Source organism: Oryx dammah, unplaced genomic scaffold (genome assembly GCF_014754425.2).
Source record: "Oryx dammah isolate SB20612 unplaced genomic scaffold, SCBI_Odam_1.1 HiC_scaffold_29, whole genome shotgun sequence".
Classification (NCBI taxonomy): Eukaryota; Metazoa; Chordata; class Mammalia; order Artiodactyla; family Bovidae; genus Oryx; species Oryx dammah.
Window position 1 is genome coordinate 99,140,649 of NW_024070213.1, and position 13,272 is coordinate 99,153,920.

The 13,272-nt window shown below is 35.9% G+C and overlaps 1 protein-coding gene across 14 annotated transcripts in view; it reads left to right on the top strand.

The window, feature by feature from the left end:
- The window catches only part of CEP290 (centrosomal protein 290), an 89,018-nt gene that overhangs the window by 54,907 nt on the left and 20,839 nt on the right, over positions 1–13,272 (top strand). For all 14 annotated transcript variants that reach the window (XR_005719858.1, XM_040234455.1, XM_040234453.1 and 11 more), the window contains 9 exons: positions 809–1,075; positions 1,646–1,753; positions 2,405–2,604; positions 4,086–4,299; positions 5,595–5,732; positions 7,291–7,512; positions 7,848–7,970; positions 8,606–8,751; positions 9,077–9,232. Coding sequence is in view for 13 of the 14 variants with exons in the window: in XM_040234455.1 (XP_040090389.1) it covers positions 809–1,075; positions 1,646–1,753; positions 2,405–2,604; positions 4,086–4,299; positions 5,595–5,732; positions 7,291–7,512; positions 7,848–7,970; positions 8,606–8,751; positions 9,077–9,232 (1,574 nt within the window). In the remaining variant the exon portion in view is untranslated. The remainder of the gene's footprint in view (positions 1–808; positions 1,076–1,645; positions 1,754–2,404; positions 2,605–4,085; positions 4,300–5,594; positions 5,733–7,290; positions 7,513–7,847; positions 7,971–8,605; positions 8,752–9,076; positions 9,233–13,272) is intronic.

Consider the following 13,272-nt stretch of genomic DNA (forward strand, 5'->3'; position numbering starts at 1 on the left):
TTATAGATCTATCACCACCCACATTTCTGTTTCTAAAACTATAAGATCTAAATAAAGTATTGTAACTAAATTTCATTTTCATCATTAACAATGAAGTTTCTAACATATATAATAATCTTATAAATAAAATATGCATGTAGATAACTGCTGTCACATAGAAATACAGTTTAACCTTATTAAGACTCTTCAGAGTCCCTTGGACTGCAAGGAGTCCATCCAGTCCATCCTAAAGGAGATCAGTCCTGGTGTTCTTTGGAAGAACTGATGTTGAAGCTGAAACTCCAACACTTTGGCCACCTGATACGAACAGCTGACTCATTTGATGCTGGGAAAGATTGAAGGCAGGAGGAGAAGGGGATGACAGAGGATAAGATAGTTGGATGGCATCACCGACTCAATGGACATGAGTTTGAGTAAATTCTGAGAGTTGGACAGGGAGATCTGGTGTGCTGCAGTCCATTGGGTCGCAGGGTCAGACATGACTGGATGACTGAATTGAACTGAAAGTAGCATTTGGCTACTAGTGTGCTTCTCTTGTAGCTCAGTTGGTAAAGAATCTACCTGCAGTGCAGGAGACCTGGGTTCGATTCCTGCATTGGGAAGATCCCCTGGAGAAGGAGATGGCAACCCACTCCAGTATTCCTGCCTGGAGAATCTCATGGACAGAGGAGCCCGGCAGGCTACAGTCCATGGGTAGCAAAAATTGGACGCGACTTAGTGACTAAACCACCACCACCAGTCTGACTAAAATTCAGATGAAGCATTTAAAAGAAAAAAAAGTATTTTTTTAAATTATTTACCATTACAGAAACTAAGAGAAAAAGAATCTGCTTTACGGTTAGCAGAGGAGAATATTCTGTCAAGAGACAAAGTGATCAATGAACTGAGGCTTCGATTGCCTGCCACTGCAGAACAAGAAAAGCTTATAGCTGAGTTCAGCAGAAAAGAGGTGGAACCAAAATCTCATCACACGTTGAAACTTGCTCACCAGACCATTGCAAATATGCAAGCAAGATTAAATCAAAAGGAAGAAGTGTTGAAGAAGTATCAACATCTGCTAGAAAAAGCCAGAGAGGTATTTGATTATGTTATGCTGTCTTATTTATTACGGTGTTTTTAGACAAATGCCAAATACTATTCTGCCCTTAAGTGGTGTTTCATTTCTTGTTTTCAAATGATTCTATTCAGGTATTGTTACTTTCACGTGATTGGATTACAGATCTGTCAGTAAAACTGGCAGTTTGTGTTATTGACTGAGTAAACCAGTAATGGCGTTCATGGTGGAACTGTGATTTCAAGTTAATAGGTTAAGATTGAGGCAGTAAGTTAGAATGAAATCCATCACTCTGGTATCAGTGAAAATCAAGTTTGCTAGAACTTTAAGGGGTAAAAAATATCTAAAATTTAAAAATTGCTAGAAACAAGTTAAAAGATAATGAATCCATATTATTCTAATATTAAGAATAAATTATACTCTAAGGCTAGGCTTGTCAATTTGAACATGTGCTAGGGAAATGTGTGCACATGTTGTTCCTTCCCTCTCATAAGGATTTTAGTATATTAAAGATAAAATATTTAAGACTTTTAGAATGTAAATTTATATGAATCACAATGTAAGCTATAGTTTTCATTTGTTATAAAACAGGAACAAAGAGAAATTGTTAAGAAACATGAAGAAGAACTTCATATTCTTCATCGTAAATTAGAACTGCAGGCTGATAATTCACTTAGTAAATTCAAAGAAACAGCTTGGGTAAGATTACAGTTTGGGTAAGAGTCTAGGAACTTTATTCTATTCTTTATTGATTTTTCAGACCATACAGTTGAAAATTTAACTCTGTTTTCGGGGAGAGGAGATTGGAAGCCATCCTACTTTTTTTTTTTTTTTTTTTGCCAGAATAATCTGAAAACACAGCTCTGATCATTTTTTTCCCTAGACCTAGATTTGTTATAGCTTACTGCTGCCTAGAAAATCATGTTTATATTTCTTCCTCTGACCGCTGTCTGTCTTTTCAAATCTGTACATTATTTTTAATTTACCTGTATCTAACTGCTTTCTATGTTCTGATTTCAGTTTATTCTTGCCTCTTGGTCATTATATTCTGTATGTGCAAAATGACCTGTCTTTCTTCTCCTAACATGCAAACCTTACCTTCCTCAAACTTTAACTCATTAATTCAGTCAACATTTATTTATTGATCCTTCCCTACATGTAGGTACTTTGCCAGATGCTGGGAATACAAAGAATAAGATCTCTATTTCCTGTCTTCTCTAAGCCTTCATTGCCTTCATTACATTTTAGATTTGATATTGTTTTGATCATTTATGGAACCAAATTAAAATTATGAGATAAGTATGGCATTGCATTGTACCTGCTCATGGCTAATATAATGACATTTCATAGGATTTAATAAAACAGTCTCCCACTCCAGTTCCTACCAACAAGCATTTTATTCGTTTGGCTGAGATGGAACAGACAGTAGCAGAACAAGATGACTCTCTCTCCTCACTCGTGATCAAACTAAAACAAGTATCTCAAGATTTAGAGAGACAAAAAGAAATCACTGAATTAAAAATCAAAGAATTTGAAAATATGAAATTACGGTAAGTCTTAGAAATATATTGTAAATATAGGAAAATGGGATTAATGATATAATAAATATAAATGTAAGCATTTGTTATATCATGCACTGGTCTAAAAATATTGCCTATATTATCTCATTTTTATCCTCAGTACTACTGATGATATGGGATAGTCACTCCATTTTGTAGATAGGAAGCTAAGTTACAGAAGGCCTTAGTAACATGCCTAGCAGAAGATGAGAAAGCCATGATTTGAATCTAGTCAGTCTGACTCAAAAAATTCTTGTGTAGAATCTCATCTTTAACCTTTGAAATTTTCCTTTTTATTATCTGTAAAGGAAAATGACATTACTTACTCTGGCTCTTTCAAGGTGGTTATATGAAGGCCAAATGATGCTATATATGGAAGTAGTTTGAAAATTGTAAAGTAACATAAATACAAAACTTTTATTTATATACCTGTAATAGTTTGTGGCCCCACTCCAGTATTCTTGCCTAGAGAATCCCGTGGACAGAGGAGCCTGGTGGGCTGCTCTCCATAGAGTTGCACAGAGTCGGACACGACTGAAGCGACTTAGCAGCAGCAGCAGCAGCAACAGTTTGTGGCATACATTTAAGGCTTGTCACTATAGGGCAGTGATTTTCAAGCAGAAGTGATGTTGCTCTCCTCTCCCCTCAGGGACATTTGATGTAGACATTTTTGATGAATGACTAGGAGGTACTCCTGGCATCTTGTGGGTAGAAGCAAGGAATACTGCTAAATGTTTTAAAATGCATAGACAGTAACCCCCACCCCCAATGAAGAATTATCCAGCAAAAATGTCAATAGTGCCATGGTTGCTGCTGCTGCTGCTAAGTCGCTTCAGTCGTGGCCATGGTGGAGAAACCCTTGTATAAAGGAAGCAGTTGCATCTTGCAGGAACCACAATATTTAAAGTGTTATTTTGTTCATTCTCTATATTATTTCATCTAGAGCCACAAATTACTGATGCAGTTGTTGCAAAAACATAGTAGGCAGAAACTGGAAGAAAGTCTATTTTATGTTAAGTTAAATAGTAGTTAAGTAAAGAATTGTTCCTCTTTCAGGATTTGGATCAAGACTTAGATTTTTAAGGATACCGAGGACCAAACATTTGTTCTTTGTAAAACTTGTATCAATCAAACTGTTAATTGCAGCAACTGCTACTGCTACTGCTAAGTCACTTTAGTCATGTCTGACTCTGCGACCCCATAGACGGCAGCCCACCTGGCTCCGCCGTCCCTGGGATTCTCCAGGCAAGAACACTGGAGTGGGTTGCCATTTCCTTTTCCAATGCATGAAAGTGAAACATGAAAGTCAGGTCACTCAGTTGTGTCTGACTCTTAGTGACCCCATGGACTGCAGCCCACCAGGCTCCTTCATCCATGGGATTTTCCAGGCAAGAGTACTGGAGTGGGGTGCCATTGCCTTCTCCAAATTGCAGCAACCACTCTACTAAATACATATGTTTGCTGTATATTAGGCTCCAAGAAAATCATGCAGATGAAGTGAAAAAAATAAAAGCAGAAGTAGAGAATTTGAGGTGTCTTCTGGTGCAATCACAAAAGGAGTCACAAAGTTTAAAATCTGAACTTCAGACTCAAAAAGAAGCAAATTCAAGAGCTCCAACAACTACAATGAGAAATCTAGTAGAAAGACTAAAGAGCCAATTAGCCTTGAAAGAGAAACAACAAAAAGTAAGTAACAATAGAAAGTTAAAACATGTGGTAGAATGCTGTTAGTGAAGATTTGTAAAAGATGATAGCATGCATCTCTCTCTTGTAATAAAAAGTATAAGCGTTATCTTAAGCTGTTAAGCAAGGTTGGGTCTTTCAAAATAACTCTTTTAGAAAGCCCTATAAATTGGTGGTGTTTTTAAGGTCAAATATAGCCCAGCTTGGGCTTTCCTGGTGGCTTAGACAGTAAAGAATATGTCTCCAATGCGGGAGACCTGGGTTTGATCACTGGATTGGGAAGATCCCTGAAGAAGGAAATGCCTACTCACTCCATGGAGAATTCCATGGACAGAGGAGCCTGGTGGGCTGCAGTCCATAGGGTCACAAAGAGTCGGACACGACTGAGCGACTAACACATCTATGCATTGTCTAACTTATCTTTCTATGTTATCCGTCTGATTTGTGGGTTCAGTTCAGTTCAGTTGCTCAGTCGTGTCTGACTCTTTGCGACCCCATGAATCGCAGCACGCCAGGCCTCCCTGTCCATCACCAACTCCCAGAGTTCACTCAGACTCATGTCCATTGAGTCAGTGATGTCATCCAGCCATCTCAATAAAGAGAAATCTTCTTGAAAATATTTTCTCTCCTTTTCTGTTAAGATGCTTTGTTACTGAGGCCATTTTAAACAATTTAAATAATTGAAAAATTTTGAACAATTCTGGGGATTAAGAGGGAGATAGGATGAGAGGAGGAAAATTAAAGAAGGAGATCTCAGAGACAGTGCTGTGAAAAGGAGTTGGTCAGTGGATTAACAGGTTGATTAGTTTGTTTTCCATTTATCTCAGATTTTGTATATAATTAACTGTTTTAGAAGGTGCTACTGTTTTTCTGTGCTAGCTCATGAAATTTATTGGCAAATTTTAAGTGTTTTCTAATCTTGTAACTTTGTCTTCTTAAATTCAATTAATTTCACATGGAAGCATATATTAAGTGAGTAATTTAAATAAATATTTCAGCTTAGAATTTGGAGAACAGAACATGCTTGGGTTGGGTAATGCAGATTGTTTGATTTAATGCTAGATTTTCACAATTATCATTATTAAGATTTTGGATTCTTACACTCAATTTGGGAAGAACTGAGTTCACTTACTAATGGAAATCCGTTTGAAACAGCTGGATTGTTTATGAACACTGATTGAACACATGGTATTATAAGAGAATAGTTTAAAGTAATGAATCTTATGTATATTTTATATTACATGTTTCTCATATAAAGTGTCATTTTAAAAAAATTATGTATGTTTTGGAATTTTTAGGCACTTAGTCGGGCACTTTTGGAACTTCGGGCAGAAATGACAGCAGCAGCTGAAGAACGTATTATTTCTGTGACTTCTCAGAAAGAGGCAAATCTCAATGTTCAACAAATTGTGGATCGACATACTAAAGAGCTAAAGGTGAACATGAACGTGTGCATTCATATAACAGAAGTCCCACTAATTCCTGTTGGAAGAAAATTCACTTAGATATATAATAATTTTGATAATGAATAAGGAATTTATTCTAATAAATAATTAGTGCATAGATGTACACATTTTGAACACTAAATATCTTTACCGTATTCATTAAATATTGTCTTGAAGGTTAGTATAGAGTAGTCCATTATAAGACAGTCCTCAATAGAATTAAATTTAAGAAACATTTTTCTTAGGCTTTTTAAATTCTGTATTGATAAGTGAGATTAGTTTTTGCTAAGTTCATAATATGACTTAATTGACTTTCCTCTTTTAGCCCCTGAAATAGTTTATGGAAATTATGTGGTCCACATTTAATCTATAGGGCTGCCCAGCATTAAAGCCTTTTCTTTTTTAAATTATTTCTTAATTTTTGACAGTATATTATTTTCTTACCCAGTTATTAGGTTTGTTACTATATGAAAATTTTTTTTTCTAAAATGTGTACATTTAATTGTGATTTTTAAATTTCTTTACATAGAGTTTCATAACAGTTTGAATAAAATGAAAAATTTTATGTTTTATTTTGTAAAACATATAAAACATATAGTTTTTTTTAAACATAAAACCATGTAGTTTTTATATGTTTTATTTTGTTTGTAATTTTTCTTACTTTTGGTTTATTTATATATACCCTTTATCACCATTAAACCATGTAAGGACTGGATTTTACTCAGATTTTTTAAATCTCCTATTGGACCTATTGAGATTATTAGCATAGTTGACAGTAAAAATCCAGTAAGTCATAAATATGTAAATAGGTATAGCCCTGTGATGATCAGTCCCTTTCTCTTTGTCCGAAATTTCTGCTCTGAATTCCTCAAAAACTTCCAGTCATTTTTCTTGAAACCATTTTTTACTTTTCCAAGGGAGTTTGTATTTTGTGTAACTGCTATACTACTACTAATTTCCTATTAGGGCTATTGATAATCCCTTTGGGCCTATAATAATTTATTCAACAAAACATATATTAAGGACGAATAATCCCATCAATGTTGCTATCTAGGACAGCTTGGAACTCCTTTCTAGTGGCTTCTGTGTACTGTCTAGTATTGTGAGCTGCCCTTTTATGTCTTGTCTTTACAAAATAGATTACAAACTACTAAAAGATTTTTGTTTTATGCTGTTCTTAGGCTTCACAGTATTTTTAAAAAATGCTTTATACAGTGATATTTACTTGTTTTTCTAATAAATTAAATCAGCCAAAATGAAACATTTGCTTAGTTGATGAAATTTTGGTTCTAGGTGTTTGCTGAAGATAAATTGCTTTAGACTGTTTTTTCATGTTTTGTTTTTTCCCTGAAGGTAGACTTAGTTCATTTGAAATGAGGATAGAAAAATTTGTATAATTGTGGTGGGTTTTTTTTGCATGTGTGTACTTAAGAATTTAGATTGAAACTTTCTTATTACTAAATATTAGTGGTGTACTTTATTATTATTGCTTTTATCATTGATATTTGCTGAAGATTCACGATTTACACCTTTCTTTGTCTTATATTAGTCACAAATTGAAGATTTAAGTGAAAATATTTTAAAACTTAAAGAAGCTCTTAAAACAAGTAAAAACAGAGAAAACTCACTAACTGATAATTTAAATGACTTAACCAATGAACTTCAAAATAAACAAAAAGCCTATGGTAAAGTGCTTAGAGAGAAAGATGGAGTTGATCAAGAGAATAATGAACTGAAGAGGCAAATTAAAAGATTAACCAGTGGATTACAGGTAGTCTTATTTGTGATAATGTTTTGATTTATAATAAACAGGTAGTAGTTTATTTCCACTTTTTCATTTTTTCTATAATATTTGCTGAAACTAGCTTTCAAATCACTTTGATTAATGTAGCTAATTCCTTCAGTGACCTCTATTGTATTTGTAGTTTTAAAGTAGCATATCTTATTAAAATATAGTAGTTACCATGTTATGCTTAAATATCAACAATGTCATTTAGACAGTATGGTTAGCTGTAGTCTCAAAGTTTCTACAGTTGGAATATTTATTGTGTATTTTGTTTGATACTTTTATGCTTGTTTAATGTAACACTGCATCTTGTTTTTTAGGGCAAACCTTTGATAGATAACAAACAAAGTTTAATTGAAGAACTCCAAAAGAAAATTAAAAAGCTAGAAAGCCAACTGGAAAGAAAAGTGGATGAAACAGAAATGAAACCTATGAAAGAAAAGGTATGTGAAGAGATGTACTGATATGTTTAAGGTAGTGATAATTAAATGTGTAGTTGAAGACTAGATAATTTGTTGATCTGTAGACCTGATACATATACCATCAGTGGTACTGGGTAACATAACATAGAGGCATTCAAAACAAGTGTCTGTCCTTTAGGAATTCACTAGTCTACTTGAAGAGACACCAGTAAGTCTTCCTCAGAAATTACTCTTCTTTCTAACATTACAGTACATCCAAAATCCCTTTATACCATATATATTCAGCTGTATTTATCACTTTTCCCAGTGTAATTGTTTATATAGATTGGTTTGTACAGACCTTTGGGAAAGAAACATGGGCATTTTTATCTTTCCTTCTTGACCCAGATGTGTCCTATTTATACTTCAGTGGACTGGATTATTATTTCAGAGTAAACAGAGGGACTTGGATATATTCAGTGTTTGCAGTAACAATCAATAACCAACCCACTCATAAATTGATTCTGTAGTGTGAAAAATAGCTTAAATTTTCTTATAAGTTAACTAGTAAACTATTTTGTAGTAAAAAAGTTATTGATAGAAATAATCCAAAGAAGAACTCAAATTGGCTAAAATCCATGTAATTAAACTTGTAAATAATTTGTTATTACTTACAGAGTGCCAGAGAAGAAGTAATTCGGTGGGAAGAAGGTAAAAAATGGCAAACCAAAATAGAGGGAATTCGAAACAAGTTAAAAGAGAAAGAAGGGGAGGTCTATATTCTAACAAAGCAATTGACTACTTTGAAGGATCTTTTTGCCAAGTGAGTTTAATGTAAAACTAATTAATTATGTATACTTTTTCATTTACCTGAAAGTTATATAGTTTTTGTGCACTTGCTAAAATGAGAAATTCTCTAGCTTTATCATTTATTATCTATATTTCACTTTTTATTTTTTAAAAAATATGTGTTAAATATATTTTAACAATTTCTAAGTGGAATTTCATTAAGTTATCTCATAGCAAATAGAGAATGATCTCGTTTTTGTACATACATATGTCTTATAATAAGGAAGCTACAATTTAATAAATTGAACAAGCCAAACAGTGAATGGTACATTTTCATGATTCTGTATTAAATCCCACAGAGCTGATAAAGAGAAACTTACCCTGCAAAGGAAACTAAAAACAACTGGCCTGACTGTTGATCAGGTTATGGCAGTGCGAGTGTTGGAGTCAGAAAAAGAGTTAGAAGAATTAAAAAAGAGAAATCTTGACTTAGAAAATGACATATCATATATGAGGTAAGCTAATACATTAAAATGCAGAAGCATGTAATAAACCTTACATATACCATAAGTGGCACTGGGTAACATAGAGAAGTTCAAGACAATTCCTTTAGGAATTTACTAGTCTACTTGAAGAGACAGCAGTAACTCTTAGTCAGAAATTACTAAGCATGGCCCTGCACATCAGAACTAGACCAAGTTTCCCCCACAGTCAGTCTCTCGCATCAGGAAGCTTCCAGAAGCCACTTATCCTTATCCCTCAGAGGGCAGACAGAATGAAAACCACAATCACAGAAAACTAATCACACTGATTACATGGACCGCAAACTTGTGTAACTCAATGAAACTATGAGCCATGCCATGTAGCGCCACTCAAGACAGACAGGTCAAGGTGGAGACCTCTGACAAAACACGCTCCACTGGAGAAGGCAATGGCAAACCACTTCAGTATTCTTGCCTTGAGAGCCCTATGCACAGTATGAAAAGGCAAAACGATAGGACACTGAAAGAGAAACTGCCCAGGTTGGTAGGTGCCCATATGCTACTGGAGAAGAGTAGAGAAATAACAGCAGAAAGAATGAAGAGACAGAGCCAAAGCGAAAACAACGCCCAGTTGTGGATGCGACTGGTGATGGAAGTAAAGTCTGATGCTGTAAGAAACAATATTGCATAGGAACCTGGAATGTTAGGTCCATGAATCAAGGTAAATTAGAAGTGGTCAAGCAGGAGATACAAAGGGTCAACATCGACATTTTAGGAATCAACGAACTAAAATGGACTGGAATGGGTGAATTTAACTCAGATGACCATTATATCTACTACTGTGGGCAAGAATCCCTTAGAAGAAATAGAGTAGCCATCATAGTCAACAAAAGAGTCCAAAATGCAATACTTGGCTGCAATCTCAAAAACGACAGAATGATCTCTGTTTCCAAGGCGAACCATTCAATATCATAGTAATCCAAGTGTGTGGCCTAACCAGTAACATTGAAGAAGTTGAAGTTGACCTTTTCTATGAATACCTACAAGACCTTCTAGAACTAACACCCAAAAAAGATGCCCTTTTCATTATAGGGGACTGGAATGCAAAATTAGGAAGTCAAGAGACACCTAGAGTGACAGGCAAGTTTGGCCTTGGAGTACAGAATGAAGCAGGACAAAGGCTAACAAGAGTTTTGCCAAGGGAACACACTGGTCATAGCAAACAACCTCTTCCAACAACACTAGAGAAGACTTTACACATGGACATCACTAGATGGTCAGTACTGAAATCAGATTGATTATATTCTTTGCAGCCAAAGATGAAGAAGCTCTATACAGTCAGCAAAAACAAGACCGGGAGCTGACCGTGGCTCAGATCATGACCTCCTTATTTCCAAATTCAGACTTAAATTGAAGAAGGTAGGGAAAACCACTAGACCATTCAGGTATGACCTAAATCAAATCCCTTACGATTATACAGTGGAAGTAATAAATAGATTCAAGGGATTAGATCTGATAGAGTGCCTGAAGAACTATGGACAGAGGTTCATGACATCATACAGGAGGCAGGGATCAAGACTATCCCCAAGAAAAATGCAAAAAGGCAAAATGGTTGTCTGAGAAGGCCTTACAAATAGCTGAGAAAAGAGAAACAAAAGGCAAAGGAGAAAAGTAAAGATATACCCGTTTGAATGCAGAGCTCCAAACAATAGCATGGAGAGTAAGAAAGCCTTCCTCAGTGATGAATGCAAAAAAATAGAGGAAAACAACAGAATTGGAAAGACTAGAGATCTTTCCAAGAAAATTAGAGATAACAAGGGAATATTTCATGCAAAGATGGGCACAATAAAGGACAGATATGGTATGAACCTAACAGAAGCAGAAGATATTAAGAAGAGGTGTCAAGAATACACAGAAGTGTACAAAAAAGATCTTCATGACCCAGATAACCATGATGGTGTGATCACTCACCTAGAGCCAGACATCCTGGAATGCAAAGTCAAGTGGGCCTTAGGAAGCATCACTATGAGCAAAGCTCATGGAGGTGATGGAATTCCAGTTGAGCTATTTTATATCCTAAAATATGATGCTATTAAAGTGCTGTACTCAATATGCCAGAAAATTTGGGAAACTCAGCAGTGGCCACAGGACTGGAAAAGGTCAGTTTTCATTCCAATCCCAAAGAAAGGCAGTGTCAAAGAATGTTGAAACTCCCACACAATTGCACTCATCTCACACGCTAGGAAAGTAATGCTCAAAATTCTGCAAGTGAGGCTTCAACAGCACATGAACCATGAACTTCCAGATGTTCAAGCTGGATTCAGAAAAGGCAGAGGAATCAGAGATCAAATTGCTAACATCTGTTGGATCATAGATAAAGCCAGAGATTCCAGAAAAACATCTACTTCTGATTTATTAACTGTGCCAAAATTCTTTGACTGCATGGATCACAACAAACTGTGGAAAATTCTTAAAATGATAGGAATATCAAACCTCCTTACCTGCCTCCTGAGAAATGTGTTTGTAAGTCAAGAAGCTACAGTTAGATCTGGACATGGAACAACAGACTGGTTCCAAATAGGGAAAGGGGTACGTCAAGGTTGATGTTGTCACCCTGCTTATTTAACTTATATGCAGAGTATATCGTGAAATGCCAGGCTGAATGAAGCACAAGATTGCCAGGAGAAATATCAATAACCTCAGATATGCAGATGATACCACCCTTATGGCAGAAAGTGAAGAAAAACTAAAGAGCCTCTTGATGAAAGTGAAAGAGTGAAAAAAGTTGACTTAAAACTCAACATTCAGAAAACTAAGATCATGGCATCCGATCCCATAACTTCATGGTAAATAGGTGGGGGAACAGTGGAAACAGGGAGAGGCTTTATTTTGGGGGGCACCAAAATCACTGCAGATGGTGACTGCAGCCATGAAATTAAAAGATGCTTACTCCTTTGAAGAAAAGCTATGGCCAACCTAGAGAGCATATTAAAAAGCTGAGACATTACTTTGCCCACAAAGGTCCATGTAGTCAAAGCTTTGTTTTTTCCAGTAGTCATGTATGAATGTGAGAGTTGGACCAATAAGAAAACCGAGCACCGAAGAATTGATGCTTTTGAACTGTGGTGTTGGAGAAGACTCTTGAGAGTCCCTTGGACTGTAAGGAGATCCAACCAGTCCGTCCTAAAGGAAATCAGTCCTGAATATTCATTGGAAGGACTGATGTTGAAGCTGAAACTACAATAGTTTGGCCACCTGATGCGAAAAATTGACTCATTAGAAAAGACCCTGATGCTGAGAAAGATTGAAGGCGGGAGGAGAAGGGGACAACAGAGGATGAGATTGTTGGATGATGTCACCAACTCGATGGACATGAGTTTGAGAAAGCTTTAGGAGTTGGTGATGGACAGGGAAGCCTTACATGCTGCAGTCAATGGGATCTCAAAGAGTCAGACACGGCTGAGTGACTGAACTGAACTGAAAATAATTGTGTTTTATCTTAAGCTTGAGTTCTGGTTATTCTTTTCCCATGTGAGTAGAGATGTTTCTGGTTCTTTTTTCATCACATAATACAGATTATATTATTGAGCTTCTGAACATTATATTCTGTGCCTCTGGATCTTGATTGAATTCTGTGGAAAATGCAGTATTTTTGTTTTAGCAGGTCTAGATAGGCTCAGCCCCATTTTTTAACCTGCTTTCTGTGGGCTGTGGTTCCAGTACCATTTTCAAAACTTTTACAGTGCTCTTTTGCTTTGTTCTGCCTGAGCACTTCCCTATTGACAGTCTGGTATGTCGGCTGTCTTCTGTTAGGTCAGCTCTCAGATTCTTTAATGTTCGGATTAGGATCAGAGGCATACGTGCATGCTCAGGGGTGAGCTCAGTACTTCATTAACTACTTTATAAGATTCCTTTCTAGAGCTCTTTTCCTCTGTCATCTCACTGATACATTTGGTTTCTTTCAGGCTCCCCTTTTTGGTTGTTATTATTTCATCACTAAGTTGTGTCCAGTTCTTTGCAACCTCGTGAACTGTAGCCCAACCGTATCCTCGTTCCATGGGATTTCCTAGGCA